This window comes from Penicillium verhagenii (assembly GCF_028828195.1).
Source record: "Penicillium verhagenii strain IBT 33310 chromosome Unknown utg000005l_segment0_segment0, whole genome shotgun sequence".
NCBI classification, from domain to species: Eukaryota; Fungi; Ascomycota; class Eurotiomycetes; order Eurotiales; family Aspergillaceae; genus Penicillium; species Penicillium verhagenii.
Window position 1 is genome coordinate 3,784,308 of NW_026643169.1, and position 21,079 is coordinate 3,805,386.

General features: G+C 49.4%; 8 protein-coding genes across 8 annotated transcripts; 4 read left to right on the plus strand and 4 right to left on the minus strand.

The window, feature by feature from the left end:
- Nucleotides 1-337: 337 nt before the first annotated feature.
- N7466_004916 (uncharacterized protein) lies at nucleotides 338-1,823 on the plus strand (the record flags this gene model as incomplete). Its single annotated transcript, XM_057164313.1, has 6 exons — nucleotides 338-519; nucleotides 570-904; nucleotides 1,007-1,347; nucleotides 1,411-1,470; nucleotides 1,496-1,550; nucleotides 1,642-1,823. The coding sequence occupies 6 exons, from the start codon at nucleotides 338-340 to the stop codon at nucleotides 1,821-1,823; spliced, it is 1,155 nt and encodes a 384-aa protein (XP_057022994.1).
- Nucleotides 1,824-2,491: 668 nt separating this feature from the next.
- Nucleotides 2,492-3,322, minus strand: N7466_004917 (cytochrome b-c1 complex subunit 6 family protein; the record flags this gene model as incomplete). The annotated part of the gene is made up of 3 exons (XM_057164314.1): nucleotides 2,492-2,556; nucleotides 2,668-2,790; nucleotides 3,022-3,322. 3 exons carry the CDS (start codon nucleotides 3,320-3,322, stop codon nucleotides 2,492-2,494), a joined length of 489 nt encoding a protein of 162 aa, XP_057022995.1.
- Nucleotides 3,323-3,867: 545 nt separating this feature from the next.
- N7466_004918 (GRAM domain-containing protein) lies at nucleotides 3,868-4,752 on the minus strand (the record flags this gene model as incomplete). The annotated part of the gene is made up of 3 exons (XM_057164315.1): nucleotides 3,868-4,386; nucleotides 4,459-4,630; nucleotides 4,742-4,752. 3 exons carry the CDS (start codon nucleotides 4,750-4,752, stop codon nucleotides 3,868-3,870), a joined length of 702 nt encoding a protein of 233 aa, XP_057022996.1.
- Nucleotides 4,753-5,957: 1,205 nt separating this feature from the next.
- N7466_004919 (putative glycerol-3-phosphate acyltransferase Sct1) lies at nucleotides 5,958-8,357 on the plus strand (the record flags this gene model as incomplete). Its single annotated transcript, XM_057164316.1, has 4 exons — nucleotides 5,958-6,131; nucleotides 6,209-6,803; nucleotides 6,863-7,131; nucleotides 7,182-8,357. The coding sequence occupies 4 exons, from the start codon at nucleotides 5,958-5,960 to the stop codon at nucleotides 8,355-8,357; spliced, it is 2,214 nt and encodes a 737-aa protein (XP_057022997.1).
- Nucleotides 8,358-9,293: 936 nt separating this feature from the next.
- On the plus strand, nucleotides 9,294-10,606 carry N7466_004920 (undecaprenyl diphosphate synthase family protein; the record flags this gene model as incomplete). The annotated part of the gene is made up of 2 exons (XM_057164317.1): nucleotides 9,294-9,518; nucleotides 9,635-10,606. The coding sequence occupies 2 exons, from the start codon at nucleotides 9,294-9,296 to the stop codon at nucleotides 10,604-10,606; spliced, it is 1,197 nt and encodes a 398-aa protein (XP_057022998.1).
- A 331-nt stretch (nucleotides 10,607-10,937) lies between these two features.
- Nucleotides 10,938-12,968, plus strand: lys9 (saccharopine dehydrogenase (NADP+, L-glutamate-forming); the record flags this gene model as incomplete). Its single annotated transcript, XM_057164318.1, has 10 exons — nucleotides 10,938-10,989; nucleotides 11,106-11,159; nucleotides 11,308-11,417; nucleotides 11,478-11,508; nucleotides 11,568-11,798; nucleotides 11,849-11,856; nucleotides 11,910-11,965; nucleotides 12,025-12,680; nucleotides 12,746-12,804; nucleotides 12,873-12,968. 10 exons carry the CDS (start codon nucleotides 10,938-10,940, stop codon nucleotides 12,966-12,968), a joined length of 1,353 nt encoding a protein of 450 aa, XP_057022999.1.
- Nucleotides 12,969-13,713: 745 nt separating this feature from the next.
- On the minus strand, nucleotides 13,714-15,079 carry N7466_004922 (AHA1 family protein; the record flags this gene model as incomplete). Its single annotated transcript, XM_057164319.1, has 4 exons — nucleotides 13,714-13,732; nucleotides 13,925-14,583; nucleotides 14,715-14,797; nucleotides 14,857-15,079. The coding sequence occupies 4 exons, from the start codon at nucleotides 15,077-15,079 to the stop codon at nucleotides 13,714-13,716; spliced, it is 984 nt and encodes a 327-aa protein (XP_057023000.1).
- Nucleotides 15,080-16,034: 955 nt separating this feature from the next.
- N7466_004923 (uncharacterized protein) lies at nucleotides 16,035-20,124 on the minus strand (the record flags this gene model as incomplete). The annotated part of the gene is made up of 3 exons (XM_057164320.1): nucleotides 16,035-19,576; nucleotides 19,636-20,030; nucleotides 20,117-20,124. The coding sequence occupies 3 exons, from the start codon at nucleotides 20,122-20,124 to the stop codon at nucleotides 16,035-16,037; spliced, it is 3,945 nt and encodes a 1,314-aa protein (XP_057023001.1).
- Nucleotides 20,125-21,079: the final 955 nt, after the last annotated feature.

A 21,079-nucleotide genomic window follows, 5' to 3' on the forward strand; every position in this document is an offset into this window, starting at 1 on the left:
GAGGCGACTTCCAAGGTACTCACGCATGGCCTTATTCATACAACACAAAACTTCTGAATGTTCCACAACTTAGAATCTCCACGTTCCAGCCCTGTCAGCACAGCTGCACAGCTGTAGATGTTTAGTCATCAAGATTGATGTCTGCAGCCTGATTCGACTGAAAATTTGTTGACGCATACCTACTACTAGGTAGTAATTAGTATATCGATGAGATTCTTGCAGCGCTGCTTGTTTAACATATTTGTTTACGCTTCGAGTCTTCTTCAAATCTTTTCCGGATTATCAAACAATCTACACCGTTGATTGTCACATCCGAATCCCTTCACCCCCCGCACCGATGGACTTATCATTATACCAAAAAAGCAACCTTCTCTATGACCAAGAATCAGTTCTCAGGTACCGACCAGGGGGATATCATCCAGTGACCCTGGGAGATGTCTTCAAAAACGATCGCTACAAAATATACCACAAACTAGGATGGGGCGGCTATTCAACTGTGTGGCTTGCCAAAGACAGAGAGTGAGCTCCCCAATATCAGAACTGCTCAGCCCTGGCTAATAAAGTTCTAGCCAAGATCAATGGGTCGCACTGAAGATCATGACCGCCGACTCGGAGGCATCCCGAGAGCTCCAAAATATGAGACATCTAGAAAGGGAATGTCCTAGCAATCTTTCTTCTGTGTATATCGTTCAGTTACTTGATGCCTTCACACATGAAGGCCCGAACGGAGTCCACCAGTGTCTTGTACTTGAGCTACTTGGCCCATCCGTCAATCATGTTCTCAGAGATTACTCTGACCCATGCAGCCCTAATGATCCGCTCGAGCCCGAAATTATACTTCGATTATCTACCCAGGTTATAAAAGCTGTCAGATTTATTCACTCTTCCGGCATGTGCCATGGAGGTAAGTGAGGCGGTAATTCTTACATGGACCGAAATATTCTATGCAATTTTGATCACTAGGCCCTTGAAAATATGCTTACATACTTGCACTACTTCTTGTCAGATGTAAGCGATCATAATATGGCATTTACTTGCACCGCAATCTTAGACGCAACCCCGGAGAAGCTTCTTGAAATCATTGGGTCTCCAGAGATTGAGGAACTAGCTCGCATTGACGGCAAACCACTCGAGAAGGGACAACCCACCCAGCTTGTAAAGGCAGCGGAATGGGTTGACTGGATAGACGAGGACGAAGAAGAAATTCGTCTTATAGACTTTGGAGAGGCATTTCTCCAGGGAGATGAGCCCGAAAGACTCCACCAGCCGGGCATATTACAGGTACCAGAGACAATATTAACAGATAGCTTTGATTACCGGCTTGATTTATGGCGCCTAGGTCTCGTGGTACGTCCTCCTCAAGGCCTTCACAATATTTATTCAATATACTAATAGGAAATTCACGTCTAGATTTATGCGTTTGCATTCATGGCGTACCCTTTCATGTACCTTGGCGATGACGAATTTTTGGTTTTTCAAATGATTGGTTTAATAGGGGATTTGCCGGTTGAATGGCAGACGCAGTGGGAAGAGCTGCAGGCGAAATCTGGGTATGATATGGCGAGACGGATTGAAGAGAGCAAAAACGGCGAGTAATATGAGACACACTGTATTGCGAGTCGTTGCTAATTTCCTTCACAGAATTTGACCAAGAGCACAATAGGCTCGAAAGCAGGTTTGCAAGGAGAGTGCAAGATCCAGAGCTCCAGCCTCTAATGGCAGTTATTAAAGGATTCATGCGCTTTTTGCCAAGTAGTCGCCTGACTACAGAGAAGGCACTTGAATTGCTGCATGTGTCCAGTGCCGAAGAAGGCAAACATTGAATCGAGGGCATACACGAACAAGCCATTGAAGAACAGCCTTGGTTGGCGTTTCTTTCATACTTCAACCTGGTTCCATGGTTATGAATGTTCCCTATGAAAGTTCCAGCAATCCGGGGTCACGGTTCGAGACTTTCCAAGGTTGGGTTTGAGATACAAATAAGGCTATTGGGAACCAGGGAAGCAGGGCTTTACCTACGAGCAGGAGCATGGAAACATGGAAACGGGACTATATAATTCTTCCAAGCCGTCTTCAAAAACAGACATCTGGATGAGATTCGTCTTAGAAACAGAAAATAAAAACACAAGCACAGTTCGAATAGGCGGAAGACCAGCTATCTGTACATGCAAGGCAGAGAGAAAGAAAGGATATCTATTATGCTTTTTTTTTTCTCTTTTCCCAATGATTTCTTCCTCCCTGCCTTGAAACACCATATGCGTACAGGGGAGTACATGGAAAGACAGCCCACCAGGCTCTCTTCCGGGTAACCCCGTGCTCTCAAACCAAGTATATTGTCGGCAGGCTGTCAGAGCGTAGGTTGACAGCCGTCAGGGAAACAGAAACAGGATTGCTTTTGACACTGGCGTTGCTCATGTCAATGCCAATGTAGCGTTGACACGAGAACATGGGGAGCGAATCACGCGCCAAAAGGATAAACCTAGCGATCCGCTTATGCGAGCTGGCGCCAGAGCTTGGGGGCGGCGCAAGCGGTGACACAGTGGGTGAGGTGGAAGACTAAAAAGCATAGTTAGTGATTTGCAACTCGAAGGAATACACTTAATGAATGCCAGATTGCATCTGAATTGGCTCAATTCACGGAGAATTGAACGGGGTTGGGAAACTTACACTCCTCAACGCAGTCCTCCTTGGCACCCTTGAAGTCCTCATCCTCCTCCTGGCGGGTCACGCGCTCGACACACTCGTCGTAGTGGTGCTTGTAGGGGGCGCACTGAGCGGAATGGGCGCACTCTGCAAGAACATCAGGTCAGTCGCGTATAAAAACAGGATGATTGAGATGAGAAGAGTGCAATTGGGGTGCCATTAAAATCCATAAGACAAACGGATGAGTCCGATTGCCTCGGACAAGGAATGCGAAACACCCCATCTCCGACCGGCGACACATTGACAAGTAGATTTGACCGGGTCATCGAGGATGCAGATGGAATCAGGCACAATGAAATCAAAACAAGAATCACTCACCCTCCTCGAGCTTGGGCTTGACATCCTCAGGCTCATCCTCCTCCTCTTCCTCTTCTTCCTCCTCCTCTTCCTCCTCGGCCTCAGCCTCGGGCTCCTCCTCAGTGGCCTCTTCGGACTCCTCAGCGGGGGTCTCCTCGGCAGACTCGGTCTCCTCGGAGGACTCTTCGGTGGTCTCCTCGGTCTTCTCAGCGGGCTCGTCCTGGGGGGTGGAGGTCTCAACGTCGGCGGCGGGAGCCTCAGCCTGGGCCTCGGCGAAGCCCATGGAGGAGTAGACGTCAGAGAAGAAGTCGGCGAAACCCATTGTGACTGTCAATTGGGGGGACAGGGACCGTGAGAGATGGTGGGTATTGGTAGGTAGGGGTTGATGATTGAGTGTTGGTTTTCCAAGCTCGGACTGGAAAATCGGGACGCCCCGGCGCTGAGCACAATTGTACCACACGTGATTGGCTGACGGCTTTCGCTGACTACGACAAATGCTTGAACTTGATTTATTGCTCCGGAATAATCTCCATGTCGATTTAAAAGGACTCCGAGGTTAAGCCATATTTGTTATGTTGTTTTGTTTTCCTCGTTTCTAATCGAGTTGCTAATTGAGTTGCCAATTGTTTGGGAAATCACTCCCAGGGCGCATGAATGCATATTCACCCTACCGTTCGCTCTCTAACTTCCCGCGCAGGGACCGGCACCGCGCTCGAGTCTTAAAGCGGAAAGTCATATCATACATGCATGATTCCCGGTTCTGCATCGGCGGAAAATTCAAGTCTTAAATGAAGAAAGATCCTCGGATTTGCTATTCATGCTTCTTGATTCTCAAGATCAGACCAGGTCAAATCAAATCAAGTCAAATCAACTGTCTCGTCGCAAACGCTCCTCCAATGCATCGGCCACACTCTGTTGTTGGACTTCTTCATATCCTGGTGGAGGCTCCATGGGCTCGGGTCCAATAACTGACGCTCGTTGGTTATTCGCCGGTGGGTTGGATGTGGCGGTGGGAGTGGGAGGTTCGTGAGGATTGTTCGAACCCGGGCCCTCGTAGGCTGGCAGCTCCTCTAAATGCACCCCAGCAAGATCCACGCCTCGTAGTCCACGAGCACCCTCGCCTGTGTTTTCCACCACTTGCTCTAACCGTTCCCTGATGCGCTCAAAGTTGGTGTGAAAGTCGAATGCACCGCCCTCTTTGAAGGTTACTTTGAGCTGGATAGCCGGAAGGGATGGGGAGATGCCTCCTCCCGCGACGGGTTTTACAAGTGCAGTCCAGACATTAGGACCGAAGAATGGGGCAGAAACGTGAGAGTCGCAGACGTTGAGTAAAGGGGATGAAAATGATTGGAAACTGGCGGATGTTTGGGAAGGAAGGTAGACAACCTGTTATGATCAACCAGCGGTCAGCACAGCACATTGGACCATACGAGAGAGCTCAAGGAAAACATGACGGACCCTTTGGTTGGTCAGGTAGATACAACCGGCGCTACTCTGGAAAGACAAGGTCTCCGGACCTTTGTAGCCGGATGGTGGTGTTAGCGCGAGGGTGGTGCGCGGAGGGGAGGTGTATATCAAGCGTTCGTTGGGAAGGCGGACAAAGCCTTCCTGGTCATGGAGCATCACCCAGCTGCAGGTCCAGGTTAGCTAATGTAATCCACATATATATGCAGGCTAGTATCTCAAGCGATCTTAAGTACCAAGCAGGGGAGATAGCATAAGCGCCTGGGCATGCACATACTTGATAGACATTCTGGCCTTTCAATGTTGGCAATCATGCGAGTGGGCAGAGGGGTGGGGAGAACTAAGATAAGAGGGGAAAGTTCTGGGTTTGACGATCCACAGGAAATTTGCAGGTTCCTGAACGTCCAAAAGATGAGAATTCAGGGTCTGGAACCCTGAAACCGGTGTCGCGGAAGGAGAGTTGGAAAATCATCCAGTTGCGGGGCAAGCGGGGAAGTTCTGCAACGATGACTGGTCTTCGATTCATTATGCAATGTATATATTTTATGTCGATGATTGTACAGTACATTACAGAGCATTTTTTGGTAATAAATTTTGTATTTTCCAAGAGATTTAATTTTCTCGGAGAAAAAGCAAATTCTCAATATAAAAAACCCCAAGAACAATGAAAGCCACCAGAATTGCTCTTAAGATACTAGTACTATAGTACTACTCCCCGCTCTATTTCGTATTCGTAGATCCCCGCGCCTGAGCGCAAAGCAAACTTCCTTCTCGGGCTTAGACGCATCTTCCCCAACAGTTGCACTATGCAGATAAACCGTTGGGGCTCTAGAAGAGATCTTATTTTGTCCGAGATTCAATGTTTCCAGTCCATACAAGTCCATGTATCATGACGATAACATGAGCAGCTCTTGGACCAATACATGGACTTGGGGAATTGGCCACTGGGCCCAAACATGGAACGTGGGCAAATAATAGACCAGTCAAGTACTGAGTACTATACCTATACCCAAGTACTAACTTGAAAGATACTCCGGAAATCTAGTAGATTATAAAATCTATAGTCGTGTGAGTGGATTCTTGTTCTAGAAGCGTCTGAAGCAAAAGCGAACGCGCTAAAAAGCCCGGATCCCCAAACTTTCCGGATTCGTTCACGTTTATTGCTTCCCCCCCTTAAGTTCTTCCATCTCTTCTTTAACTCAGTGTTTCTTCTTTTTTTTTTTTTTGCATTTCTATTTGACTTATCCCCATTATTATCTGTGGGCTGCACAAACATCGCTGCATAAACAGAACAGAACTCCACTTGGTGGGGCCAAGGAAAACAAGAGAAGAAAAAAAAAACCAAGCTCTCTTTACCGACGTCAGGTTCCGGCGGGTCCAAGCTCGTGCAGCTCATCTGCAACGCTTCATGTCAACGCCGTGACTTTTCCCCATCCCGCTGATCACGCCCATTTGAGCCTCCTGGAGTCATTTACCAGGTCAAAAACGGCACCATGGGCAAGCAACAGACCAAAATCCCACCCCTCATCGGGTGGTCTTACGATCTAGTGCTGTGGTCCTTCTCGGTGCTCATCGATCTCTTCTTCCGCGAGGTTCATCCACGAGGATCATGGAAAATCCCTCGTCGTGGACCAATTATCATTGTCGCCGCTCCTCATGCGAATCAGGTATGCTAAGAGAACAATCTTGAAGTGTGACCAACAAGACCAACAGCGTGTAGCTAATCCCATCCCTTCCGCCACAGTTTGTTGATTCCCTCGTCCTCATGCGCGTCATTCGCAGCGAAGCGCACCGTCGAATCTCATGGTTAATTGCGGAGAAGTCCTTCAGGCGCAAGTTCATTGGGATGCTCGCCAAGGGTATTGGAACTCTCCCGGTGGCTCGCGCCATGGATAACTTGAAACCTGGCACCGGCACAATTTACCTACCCGACCCCATCAACGAACCGACCCTTTTGCGAGGTGTGGGGACAAACTTTGAAGGCCCAGGATTTGAGGTGGAGGGTACAATTGCGCTACCCACTATCAAGGGGACCTCGCATAGCACGGCCATCGCGGAAATTCGCGGACCGGAGGAACTTGTCCTGAAAAAGCCTTTCAAGCACAGGGATGCGTTGTTCCAACTTACAGGAAGGGAAGATATTGACAAGGATGGGAAATTTTTGGGGGATGTCACAAACAACAACTCGGATTTCAAGGGCACCAAGTTCAAGGTTGCGCCACACGTGGATCAGACTGCTGTCTACGAAGCTGTCTTTGGGAGATTGAATGCTGGCGGCTGTGTAGGCATCTTCCCAGAGGGTGGTAGCCATGACCGTACTGAGCTGCTTCCCCTCAAAGGTAAGCTGCATCGTTAACTCTTTGGCCGCCATAAGTTTACTAATTCAACTTTTTTTTAGCTGGTGTGGCTCTCATGGCACTCGGTACTCTGGCGGATAACCCGGATTGTGGTTTAAAGATTGTTCCCACTGGCATGAACTATTTCCACGCCCACAAGTTCCGTTCTCGTGCAGTCATTGAGTTTGGAAAGCCAATCGAAGTCCCCAAGGAACTGGTGGAGCAATTCAAGAAAGGCGAGCGTCGTGAGTCCGTCGGTGCTCTCTTGGATATCATCTACCAAAGTCTTGTCGCCGTTACGGTTACCAGCCCGGATTATGATACACTCATGGTAAGGTTCCCCTGTTCTGGTGCGTTGAAACAAAAGTTAACAAATCATAGGTTATCCAAGCGGCCCGTCGTCTGTACAACACCAAGGGAAAGAAACTTCCCCTTCCGAGAGTAGTGGAGCTCAACCGTCGACTCGTAAAGGGATACGCGCATTTCAAAGATGACCCACGGATTGTAAACCTTCGGAACTCTATTGTGAACTACAACAAGCAACTTCGCATCCTGGGTATCCGAGACCACCAGGTGGCCTACGCCAAGTTTTCTATTCTACAGGTCGTTATTATGTTGATCTACCGCTTGGGTAAATTGGCTCTGCTGGCGATTGGAACGTTGCCCGGTTTGATCCTTTTCGCCCCCGTTTTTGTTGCGACCAAGTATCTATCAATCAAAAAGTCCAAGGAAGCATTGGCTGCTTCCAGCGTTAAGTTGCAGGGTCGGGATGTTATGGCAACCTGGAAGCTACTGATTGCACTTGCATTTGCTCCGGCCGTTTACGCATTCTACTCTGCAGCATTTACCTATTGGACATACCGGAACCGAGTTCAGGGCTTCATTCCTGAATGGGTCCCCCTCTGGCTGGTTGTCATGATCGGCATGGTCATGTTCCCCACAGTTACCTTTGCTGCTCTGCGTATTGGCGAGGTGGGCATGGACATTGTCAAATCCCTTCGACCTCTTGTTCTTTCTCTGAACCCTTCGTCGGCCAACACGCTGGTGAAACTCCGAGCGAAGCGTGTGTCCCTTGCCCAGCAAGTCACAGAAGCCATCAATACCATGGGTCCAGAACTCTTCCCTGACTTTGACGCTGCCCGGATTGTCACAGATCCCTTCCGTGAGGTCAGCTATGATGCAGCTGATGAAGAACCGGATCTCAAGCGGGTCGGTGATGCCGATCTGGGCGATACATCGCTCAGTGCGGAGCCTTTGCCCCGCAACGAATCGTTCCACAACCTGGCCAACATTGGCTTCTTCTCCACAAGACCGCCAAGCCGCAACCGCAGTCGCAGCAGTTCTGCGGCGCCCCGCCCTGGCTCTCGGCATGGTCTTAAGCCGCTCAGCCCCATGACTCCCAAAGACCCCCTGGAAGACGTCAGCTCGCGGATTCGAGATGCCATGAGAGAGCGCGGTGAGAGACGCCGTCGCCGGAGTGAAGATGGCAGCTGGGATATGGCTAGTTCGGGGACAAGAACCCCATCTAGCGGCGATGAATCCCGAAAAGATCTATGACCTGCTATGACAGCTACCTGTTTGAATTCTGATTCTGATCCGTACTAGTACTTCCTTGTTCGGCGATGTTGGATTTCAGAAACTTGCGACTCTTTTCTGTCCCTTTAGTGTATATACGAGATATCCCATGTGTTTTGTTTGACCTTTCAATATCTGCTGTACATTCCTAACTTACCTTACTCTACGAGAAAGAGAGAAAAAAAAACACAAACATTTGATCTAGATCCTTGATAAAGTGCTTGAGTGATTGTAGCTTCAAAGTTGGTATGCACATGTCTTTTGAGGTCACTTTTTGCTCCTCGGACATTGACCTTAAAAGGAGCTAGATCAGCGCCGAGGTTAAGATAATCTAAATTCCGTTGATCCTTGATATTAATAGGAGTCCCGGTATTGCGGGGCAAAGCACTCTATTGGTTATGAACTGTGGTGGCGTGTAAACGTGGGATGTTCAATAGATGCGATTGTGTAAGTGTTTACATATAACATTAAAAACATAGGGGCAAACCTTTGAGCAGAATTTCTCAATGATAGGTCAAGAATGCGCTTGGAAATAATCCAAATCAAGGCTTCCCACTGCTGTAAACGAGTAATCGAAATACAATACAACCCCAACACATCTGGCCAAGAATTCGTAAAAAAAAAAAAAAAAAGAAGAAGAAAATAGTGCAGCCTGGCATGGTCTCCAACCTGTTTCGAACCTGTTTATTTCTATTCATGTACTTTTCATAGTTCCGGGATTGTACGGAGTCGTTGGCCAAGTCTAGCCCGCATAACTGACCACGTCGCCCGTTGACATCGCGTCCCACGTTTATACGAACCTTTCCGCCTTGACCTCCCTTTACTGCCAGATTTCCCTTCGGATCGAACTTGCTTCGATTATCCAAAGCTCCTTGACCCAGCTGTGTCAGCTTGGTCTAGTGTGTGTGTGCTCTCAACATGGCGGGCTCAATGCACTTGTCACGACTGCGGAACTGGTTCCTTTCCTCTCCGCCGATCGAGCTTGCTATCTCGAATCTCAAGGAGCTTTTGGTTGGCGCACTCCGCCAGGGCCCGATCCCTCAACATGTGGCATTCGTCATGGATGGAAATCGCCGATTCGCCCGGTCGCATGGAATTGAGACGGTAGAGGGACATAATCTCGGTTTTGAGGCACTGGCAAGGGTGAGTCTACCCCCGACCCTGACCCGCTAGCAGACCTCAACAGCTCTGTGCCATGAGTCTCGCTTCACAAATTGATCTTTCGCGCTCCATGCTGACCTGTTTCCTCCTGACTTTAGATTCTTGAAGTTTGCTATAAGAGCGGAGTGAAGGTCGTTACCATCTACGCCTTCAGTATCGAGAATTTCAAGCGCTCGAAATTCGAGGTCGATGCTCTGATGGACATGGCTAGGGTGAAGTTGTCACAAATGGCGCAGCACGGAGATCTGTTGGACCGGTACGGAGCCAAGGTGCGCGTTCTTGGCCGACTCGATCTCCTCAAGCCCGATGTTCTGGCCGCTGTCAACAAGGCTGTCGATTCCACTAGTCGCAACGGCGACCGCGTACTGAACATCTGCTTCCCCTACACCTCCCGCGACGAGATCACTGGCGCTATTCGTGATACCGTGGATGACTACAGCACGCCGCTTGAGCTAAACGGCACTGCTCGAACCCCCTTCTCCGAATCGCATATCAGACATAATATACGTGCCCAGAATCAAGGATCCAAGCTACAAGACTCGCAGAGCGACTCTGGGTCTACGTCGGCGGAGTCTTCTACCCAGGACGACGATTCGATTCTGCGGAACGATCGCTCCAACCGGGTCTATGAGTCCGGCTCTTCTTTTTCATCTTCCGCTACTCTTCACCTCGATAAGAATGGATCTCATGGAAATGGAAATCTAAACCACGGCGATAAACCGACCTTCATGTCTCCCGAAACTATCTCCCGCCAAACCCTGTCTGACCATATGTTGACCAAGGGCACCCCGCCTTTGGACCTCCTTGTACGAACTTCGGCTGTGGAGCGCTTGAGTGACTTCATGCTGTGGCAGTGTCAAGAAAATACCGAGATCGTATTTTTGGACGTTCTGTGGCCAGAATTTGACCTATGGCACTTCCTACCAGTCCTGCTTCGGTGGCAGCGACGCATATCAAAGTCCCGACAGAACCCAGATGCCGAGGGAAACTTTGCTGGTGATAACGCAGAGCCCAGCGAAGAGGACGCAGACTCCATGATCTTGCGACAGAGCAAGATGAAAGCTATTTAGAGCTTCTTCGGTTATTCCCGGCCTCGTCTTTCCTGTATTCTTTCCAGCATTCAACGGAGTTTGGAGTTTGAGTGACGCTCGACTTGATTCCTGTGTCCATATATCCCCGCAGCATTGGCAGCATTTCTTTCGATACACCCTATACTATTGTTATATAGCTAGAATATCACTTTTACCTATGCATGTTTCTTTCCTAATCCAGACCCCGACTCCGCATTACTAACCCCCCGCGCCGATACCGGCCACGTGACGGGGTGACTCAAGCACACAAGGGAAAGTTCCAGTTCTTGACTCTGATTCCTCATCTATCTATATCTCAATTGAATTCAAGATGGTCGCTCAAATTGCTGGTTCTAAGGTCCTTCTCCTGGGCTCGGGCTTCGGTATGTTTGTGTCCTCTCCCAGTGCCTGACTGATTCCTTGCTGCCCCGCAATGTGGTCGCCTTTGCTTCAACATTTGTTCCAAGGTTCAATTGCTCACATTATTGATTATTTTTAGTCACCAAGCCCACTGTTGATGTTCTCGACAAGGCTGGAGTTCAGGTTACCGTTGGTATGTTCCATTGATCTCGAATTGCCTCCAGAATCCCTGTCCAGGGTCCTCGCCGAGTTACCCCGCCATGTCCCGCAACAGCTCAACGAGACCCTTTTACACACCATTGCGATGACATAGTTGCTGATCATCATTCCGTGACAATCAGCTTGCCGTACCCTCGATAGCGCCGAGAAGCTCGCCGCTGGCTTCAAGCACACCAAGGCCATCTCCCTCGATGTCAGCGACCCTGCTGCTCTCGATAAGGCCAACAGCGAGGTAAGGGAAACCCAGGTTGCGGTCGGGAAGATCGTGGAGGAACTGATAATATCACTTTAGCACGACCTTGTCATCTCTTTGATTCCCTACAGTCAGTATACCCCTCTTCCTACATTTCGGAATAAAAGGAGAATGCTGACGCGGTATTAGCCTTCCACGCTCTCGTTATTGAGTCGGCCATCCGTACCAAGAAGCACGTTGTCACAACCTCATATGTCTCCCCCGCCATGGAGGAGCTTGATGCCAAGGCCAAGGCCGCTGGCATCACTGTCATGAACGAGATCGGTTTGGACCCCGGTATCGACCACCTTTACGCCGTTAAGGCTATTGCCGATGCCCACGCTGCTGGCGCCAAGGTTACTGGCTTTGTCTCATTCTGCGGTAAGTGTTCACATATATCTTCAACTGATTATTACTAACAATTTGAACAGGTGGTCTCGTAAGTTGAAATGCAATAATGGTCGCTGTGACATACTAACGGTTTTAAATTAGCCCGCCCCCGAGGCTAGCGGAAACCCTCTTGGATACAAGTTCTCGTGGAGCAGCAGGTGCGAACAAATGACATTGGATGACACATCTGTTTACAGAGACTAACCATTGCTTCTAGAGGTGTTCTGTTGGCTCTGCGCAACGCTGCCCGCATTTACCGCGATGGCAAGCTTGTTGACATCGCCGGCCCCGACCTTATGGCCAACGCCAAGCCCTACTACATCCTCCCCGGTTTCGCCTTCGTCGGCTACCCCAACCGTGATTCTACTTCCTTCCGGGAGCGTTACGATATCCCCGAGGCCCAGACCGTCATCCGCGGTACCCTCCGTTACCAAGGTTTCCCTGAGTTCGTCAAGGTCCTTGTTGACACCGGTTTCCTGAAGGACGAGCACAACCCCGTCTTTGACAGCGCCATTCCCTGGAAGGAGGCTACCCGCCAGCTTCTGGGTGCCACCTCCTCTTCCGAGAAGGACCTCGCCTGGGCCATCCAGTCCAAGACCAGCTTCCCCAACAACGACGAGCGTGACCGTATCATCAACGGTTTCCGCTGGATCGGCCTCTTCTCCGACGAGCTCACCACTCCCCGTGGCAACGCTCTCGACACCCTCTGCGCTGTCCTCGAGAAGAAGATGCAGTACGAGGAGGGCGAGCGTGACATGGTCATGCTGCAGCACAAGTTCGAGATCGAGAACGCCGATGGCTCCAAGGAGACCCGCACTTCTACCCTGTGCGAGTACGGTAACCCTGCCGGTTACTCGGCCATGGCTAAGCTCGGTAAGTCTTGCATTCGATTTGAAAATGAGGCGAACAATTTCCAGGTACTAATATAATGTTTTTAGTCGGTGTGCCTTGCGGTGTTGCCGTGAAGCAGGTCCTCAACGGCACCATCACCCAGAAGGTATGTTTTGCATCTCATTGAATCAAATCTCATCTTGGTAGTATTGCAATCACTAACGTTCATTCCAGGGTGTCCTTGCTCCCATGACCATGGAGATCTGCGGTCCCCTCATCAAGGAGTTGAAGGAAGAGTACGGCATCGAGCTGGAGGAGCGCACCCTGTAAGTGTGTGTATAGCTTAAAAGTACAAAGAATGAGATAGATCATGATTTGATGTTTTCTAAACTTGAACAAATTGAATCAAGTAATTGCCATATACCATGGGGTTAGCCACCGTGAGCTTTTGCAACGTAGTATGTAATCATTTTTACAATTTAAGCTTTAAGCTTGATGCCCGAAGTTCCTATCAAAGCCATAGAGTCACATGAGGTCTGGAACAAAGACTTGTACTATTACCTACTATGATCGACCAATGGATGTCTAGGCTGCTTAGATTTGAAAATTTTGGGTAACAACATCTATGTTCTATCCTAAGATAGATCGATTCTTAATTTCATTATCATAGTAGGCATCACTTCCTCTATCGTAGCATCATCGCAAGCCAACCCCGGTTCCAGTGAATCGGAATAAAGAGCCGGACGAGGTTCAAACAAGACTTAAGCAAAACCAATATTCCAAAAGGTAGGTATAATATGGAATCAAAAGTTAGGGCTACAGCTTCAAGTGTGGGAGGTCTCCCATACACAAGCTTGACTCATTTCCCCAAACTCCCAGTCCGAGAAAAATCCGGACGAGTGTGATGTATCAACATCAAGTATGTATGTACTATATGATTGTTTCTCATGATTTTCATTGTTTTTCGTGTTGCAGGGCGTAAAAATAATGTAGGGCGTGAAAATGACGAAGACTCGAAAAGCACGTTTTTCTGTTCTCTATGTATCAAACGACTTTTGAACTCTCGGTAAGTTGTTTAGAGAATAGTGCCAAACCTATAGCGAAAAGAATCACAAGGACGGTCATTAGTAAATTGTTTCGAAAGAAAGAGCGCGAGGAGGACGATCTGAACATAAACGGTCCGCAATGGTCAAAATGACAAAGAACAAAAAGGAAGGGGGCGGTAGCCGGAGACAAAGAGGTATGAATATTAAGAAGGAGGGGGTGGCTGGAGAGAGAGAGCTTACCCGAAAGTCTGCTTCATGCTGCGAACGTAGTAGACATCCCAGTTTTGCTTGGTGACATCCTCCTGTCCAACGGGGACACCCGACCACTCGACGCGCAACTGAGTCACACCATCAACGTTGTTCTGGTCGAAGTTGATCTCAAGGGTGCTGAAGTGTCCAGCGGGCCACTGGGCCAGACGCCAGGTCTGCACAATCTGCTTGGGAGAATCGAGCTTAACGAACTCGCCGGTCACGTTGCCGTCGAAGATGGCAAACTTGCCGCCGACATGGGCGCCCTCGAACTGGCGGGGGGCGCCACGAGTGAAAGCGGCAAGGCGCTGTGGGTCGGTGAAGGTAATGAAGAGCTCCTCGGCGGTGGTGCGGAATTCGTCTGTGGCTGTCACGGTGGTGGTGTTGATGGCGACCTTGCCGGTGGATGTAGTGGTGGTGGCAGTGGTCGAGGCAGCCTGGGCCTTGCTGGCTTGGGGGTGGATGGGGGCGGGAGTGAAGCCGCTGGAGGGGTTAACGCCCGGGGCGTGCTGAAGGTCCTTTGCGTGCTCGTGAATGAGGGCACCGGTGAGCTTGGCCAAGGCCACGCGGAGTTGAGGAATGATCTTCGAGCGGACGAGGTCCTTTACGGGCTGCTTGGAGGCGGCATCGGCATAGTTCTCAATCTCGAACTGACAAGCAGAAAAAAAAAATCGTGTTAGCTTCGGAATGAAATGCCTCTTGGAACTTCCAAGATTTCTAATTAACCCTCCCTTCTTGTTTCATGAAGGGAGCGGATCTGGGCGGGTACAAGGGAACATACGACATACTCATCTTCCTCGGTATCATGGGCTACCTCGGGGATGTTGATGGAACCGCTGACCTCCTCGGCGTCCTTGGTCTTACCTATAAACAGTCTCAGCTGCCAGGATCGCTCGCAGGAATTCGAGTGGATTTCTACAAACCTGAATACTCTAGCGACAGCTTGACATCGAACAGGGTAATGACCTTGCCCTTGCGCTGGCTGACGTCTACATCGCCATCCATCGACAGAACCTTGTCTACTTTGGCGGACACACCCCCTTCTTCGGCACTGATGACAGGCAAGTTCTGATCAAGGTACGACTTGGCCCAGCCAGAGGCGTCCTTGTTCACCCAGTGCCAGTTGTTGGGGTTGTGGAGAACCATGATGAATGTGGGACTATTAAAAATGGAAAAAGAAAACTCTGATTTTGGGACGATGTGATTGTGTGAGAGCCGAGTTGCGAATTCGGTGCTTCTCCTTCTTCAATTCTTTCTTGTTTCTCTGAGGAAATTATTCCAACCGAATCTAAAGGGTTCTTGAAGAAAATTTCATGTTAGCGGAATGATCGCAGAAATTTTATGTGGAGAAAAAAAGTAGATAAAGTGAATTGCGCGAAGCAATTATGCCACAAAAATCAGGTCACGGCTGCGTATGCCGGACGTTATACTGATCAGCATAGACGTTGGGAACAATTCCATCGTCATCTGACTGGTGCCAGCTGTTGTCTCATCATTTGAGCAGACCCGGGATAGCTCAAGACCACGAGGGGTCAAGAGATGAGCCCGGGGAGAAGGATATGAATCCTTCGGAAGGGTGCAATGCAATCTGAATCCCAGAAGTTACTCACAATTTCAAGAGAAGTTCAGATAAACTTCTGAACGGAGTGATTGAAGGTAGATGATGAAGAGAAAGAGGAAAGAGGAAGGAGGGATATTTGAGTGATTAGGGACGGAACACTCTAGAAAGTAAAGTCACGTGATAGAGTGGACCCTGCAAGGGCAGCGCTAGAGCTAGAGCAGAGCACTCAAGAGTCACTACGTAATGCATCATCCATCAATATTTGAGATATATTTGAATTGTTCATTTTTACATAGTCAATTGCATCGATTTTCATGTTTGATGGATGATTTTTGTAAAATCCAAGCCAACGTCGGTTCTCCCACACCTATGAGGAAGGACATCATTAATTGAATGGAAAAGGTTCACTGCATTCAAAATTTCAAGTGCAGTAACCTGAAATTGGTAACTAACGAACGAATGGGGGATATCAAAAATCTCAGGGTAAAGTATATAATGTATGAAGAAAAAAAAAATCTTTCAGGTGGCATCAATGATGAGCTATTCCTGCTCCAGCCTCTCCAAGTCTTCCCATGCATCTTCACTTATGAGCTGTTCCTTAACTCTTTCTCGCAACACTTCAATTTGACTTCCAAGAGCTTCCGTCCACTGGCCTTCAACAGTAGCCACTTTATCTTTCAGGTCCGTAGTCAGAGAGACTTCTTGATCTGCTCGAGTCATCTCCATGATTTGACGAACTGTTTCTTCGGGCTCTCCCCGCTGAATTCTCTCCGCCTCGGTGAGATTGCGATTGGCTCGCATCATAGCCGACCGGACCTCATGCAACAGACAGAGAAGATTCGTCTGAGACTCAATGTACTGGTAACTTGACTTCTCAGCATGAGAGAGCAGCGAATAGAGATACTGTAAGGGGTGAGCATGATAGCTCGGATTCTCCTCATACTCATTTGCTGGGATCTGAACCTGGAAGCCATGCAGACTCTCAGGAACCTGTTGCACCAGGGCGAGAAGTGAGGGGGCAATGTCCCAGAAGGCAGATAATTGTTTCTCAACGCCACGGACAACATTTTGTTCGATAACATTCAGGAACGTCTCAAGGCGGGAAAATGCCTCATTCTCGTACTGCACACGTCGGTCCAAGGAATCTTTTGAGAAGAAAGCCTGGGTTTCGCGAAGCTTTTCTTCATTCTTGCTTTGTTGATATGGCAGTAGAGCAACCGTTTTATATCTATCATCACGGCCGCTGACCAGATCGAAAGCTTCTCGGTGAAGTTGTTCGCGCGCTTCAAATAGCCATTTGAGCTGAGTCAATTTTTCCAATAACTCGGGCTTCTCGTCGCCTTCCTCCTGTGCCTGATCGGGGGTCTCGTGCTGTGCATCATCGAAAAGCTTGCTGCTCAGCTCATCAATGCAGGCTGTTGCTTTGTCGATACGATCTGCAACGATAGCATGCATTGGCTTCAGTACCATCTTCTGATATGAGTCAAGCTGACGCTTCGCTAATTCGCCTTCGCGTCTCTGTTCTTCAACCGTCATGGCAGCCTCGGCCTCAGCAGCTTCCGCAAAGGTCAGACTGCCCTCTTGGATTTGGCTTTGAATATTGGATTTAAATTGACGGCGACCTTCTTGAACCTGCTCCTGGTTCTCCTGGGTCATTCTATCCACATCCATCTGATATCGCTGCCTGGTAGATTTGATCTCAGATATGTCGGTAATGGATCGAACCGTTGTGCGGTATGATACAAGATCAGGATGCCCATTGTTGACAGCAGGATAATGACGTGGATACGGCGGAGGCAGAGTAACCAGCCTCGATATGTCCAATTTCTGGTTACCAATGAACTTTTCATATCGCTGCTCAGCGCCTGCACTGGGGTAATTGTTGTCGTCCTCATGCTGGCCGACCTTCTCTGGTGGGTATTCATCCGGGCCATAAGCTGCATACTGGTCTGTATAGTTTGCACCCGCATCATCAAGCTTAGATGGGGTCCTTTCTTGGTCCCACTGCATGGAGTCTGGAGCCAATCCCATATACTTTGATTCACGTTTGGTACGGTGTACGCGTCTTCCAGCCCCTTCGCTACTGGATCCAGTCTTGGATTCCCACCAGCGACTGGGGGCACGACCTCGCGAGCTCATCTCGTCATTGCTCATGCTGAGACTAGCCGCGATAGGTGACAGACAAGGCTGGTAGTTATTCCACCACGCGGACTCCGGCCTACCGGGTCGACTCCCAGGAATTTCAAGCATCGGGGCAGGTCTGATTGGCTTTTTGGGGAGCTGTATTATAGGTTGAACGGGGCGTGATTCAAAAAGCTTGCTATGCACACTTTCAGAGTCAAATGATCCAGAATCCCAGACGGAGGCATATCTACTACGCCTGATCTGCGACTCGGCAATCATATATTGTGTGAAAATTCTGAGAGCCTCCGCTTCATTCGGGGCAGCGGCTTCATCCTCAATGAACTTTCGGTGTCGCTGTATGGCATCTTGCATGAAATCAGTATCTTGCTTTATGATAGATTCCAGTGAAGTCTGCTTTGTCGCTGCCTGCAGCGGAACTCGACGCGGTGAGAGTGGCTTCATCATGGTAACGCTGTCATTCGGCATATGCAAAATATGCGAGATGGGACGATCCTCTCGCCCTCGAGACAAGCCACGAGGACGGGGCTGTGGCTGGAACTCCTTGCCCGAGCCCAATGGTGGAGTTGGCAGTGCCTTCGGTGGTATCGGTTGAGATGCCTCTTCGGGATACGCGGATGAAGAATCGCCATTTGGCGAGAATGGAGGTGTATGAGCGAATGTAGCCGATGATCCACTGGGCTCAGCAGCCGGGGGTTGATCCAATTTTGGCGTTGGGTAAGATGTCTGATCGGTGAACAGGCCCCCGGAGCTTGCTCGAGATCGTGAGGTAGTGAGCTGCCCATCTGAGGGAAGACTCCGGGAACTTTTAGGCGTAAACTTCGATGAGGATTGCGGCCGTGTTGGATCGGGGGAGTTCTCTGATTCTGGAAAAATCAAATTTGACGGCTTGATCTGTTCCAAAGCATCGGCCCATGGGTTCCCACTAGAGGACACCGCACTCATATCGTCAAATGTCTGACTCTGCCGATTTCGTCGCTCAATTCGTCTCTCGCGAATACCCTTGGCGCTTGGGTCCCGGACTGCAGGGCTACGGAAGAGACCGCCGCTTCCTGGGGTTCTTTGAACCTCGCGTTGCTTGCCACTAGAGTCGAGATATTCAGCTCGGTCAGATGCTGGTATCACTTTGGAAGTGTCAATATGCAAAGGCTCATCCCGAGTTGGTCGGCTTTTGAGATACTCTTCATCCACCCAGTCAGCGGGTGTGGGTGGAATACTTCCCAAACCAGTTCCCATCAAAGGTGGCGGTCGAGCTCTGCTTTTGACTGGACCTTGAGGTGTTCTCGCGGAAGAAGACTCTGATGAGCCACTCACACTGACGGACCTTACAGTGGGAGGTGGGCCTGGTGGTGGCGGTGGAACTGGCATACCCATTGCCCAACCACTGCTCGATGGAGATCGATTCCTCGTTTGGCTTTGTTCTCTCGAAGGGCCTGCACTGCCAACTACTGCACTTGCAGATGCAGCTCTTCGTGATGCGGGTGGTCTTGATGGTGCTTCAAATTGACCAGAGGATGGCCCTGGTAATTGATCCCTGATAGCTGGCGATGGAAGAGCTTGATCATAAGAAGAAAGAGATACTCGAGCCCTGGAATGAGATTGAAGGGCGTGGTAAGGGCCAGGCACAACCTGGCTCCCATCGAGTCGACTGTGCGAGACAGATCTCACTCCTAGGGGACCTTGTGGGGGAGGTGGAGGCGGTAGCTGGTGATGAGACTCGGTCTCAGGTGTGTACATGGAAAGTGGACGCGGGCGATGTCCTGAGCGTCGTGGATATTCGGGATTTGCATTAAATTCGCCATTTCTGGGGAAATTTTGCGGGGGTGTCCCGGAAGGTGTCACCGATGCATTTGGATTCGGAGATGTAAATTGTCCTTGCGAAACTCGATTTTGATTGCTGGGAGGTGAATATGGCGGGGGAGGTGGAGACAAAGACTCCTCTACTTTTAGTCAACATCGGACCTACCAACTTATACATAATATAACGAGAGAAACCAACCTGTATGGGCTCTCTGCTGAGGTGCGGCACGAAGCTGACTGCCTGGAGGTGGATATGGAGTTTGTGCAGCACCACCACCACCACCCACAGGCCCCCAGTCTTGTGGATTATATGGGACTCCGTAGTTTGCTGGCTGTCTAGAAGATGATGTGGATCTGGCGTTTGCCGGAGATGGAACACATGGAGATTGGGTATGTATAAAAGGACTCGAAAGCGAGGTTGAGGATAAGGGGGTAGTTCCGTGGTGGTATTGAAGGCTACTTAGTGCAGTTGTCAACAAAGGCGGCTGCAACGCGTGATCTCGACGGTTTGGTGAGGGTTGATTATTGTTGGCAGCGGTCGACGGCCAGCCAGTGTATTGCTGCTCGTCGCCTGCATGTCTTGAAGGCATCCAACTAGAGATAACAAGTGGTCAACTTTTTTGAACATCTCCGCATGTTGAAAAGCGAGTATTTCTGAAGCTTAAAGCAGACCAACACACCTGTTCATCCTGGGACTATATACCCATCAACACGCCGTTCAGCTTGAGACCATGATAGTGCCCATGAAATTAAGATATGGAATTGTGAAACCGATCTTCACAAACAAAGAAAGGGAGAGCAGAGGAAGAGACGAGGGGTTGACTCCAATAATTGCAATCCAGACAGCTTGAAAAAAAAAAAGAACTAAACCCTAGTCCGCAGGGCCAATTAGTGCGGACCCAGGCGATTGGCACGCTATCCACAGGGGGAGAAGAGGGGGCCATGATCTATATTTGGAAGCACACAAAGACCTTTCAGCAGAGCCAGAACGAACGTGGAAAGTCGTGGTCGAAGCGGGGAACCTCATATGCACCCTGAAGGCTCTCATCACACACGGCCCATGTTCAGCGCTTATCATCAACGCTGACAGGTCCAAGGCCGCTGGCCCCACATCAACTTACCTATTCAACAGCCAATCAACGTACTCATCACATTCAAGCTCGGGAATCTGGCTCTTTTGGCTTCTCCTAGACCTGCGCATGTGCCATGGACAATAATAGGGGCCCAAAGTCCATGGTCTTACCCACTGGAATCGCGATTGCGAAAGAACACCCCGACACTTGATGATGGCCACTGGTTCACGAGATAATCTGAATCAAGTACATGTCGGCAGTGGCTGCCGAATTTCACGTCTCTCACCTCCTCTTTAGTGAGGATATAATCGTCAACACCATCAGGGATATTCACCGTGTCGATCTTCAACGAGGAGGTCAGACCACTTGAGATCCTCCCCAATATAACCCCGTCAAATATTTTTACTGAAGACAGCCGCTTTTCACGACGCGTACTTGTTCACTTTTTTACCTTGAACATAGCTTCAATGTTGAATAGGTAGATGGTATATACAGTATCAGAACATTGAAACCAATAAAAATTTGTATACATATGCACATGTGTACATACAATACAGAAGCAACTTTGGA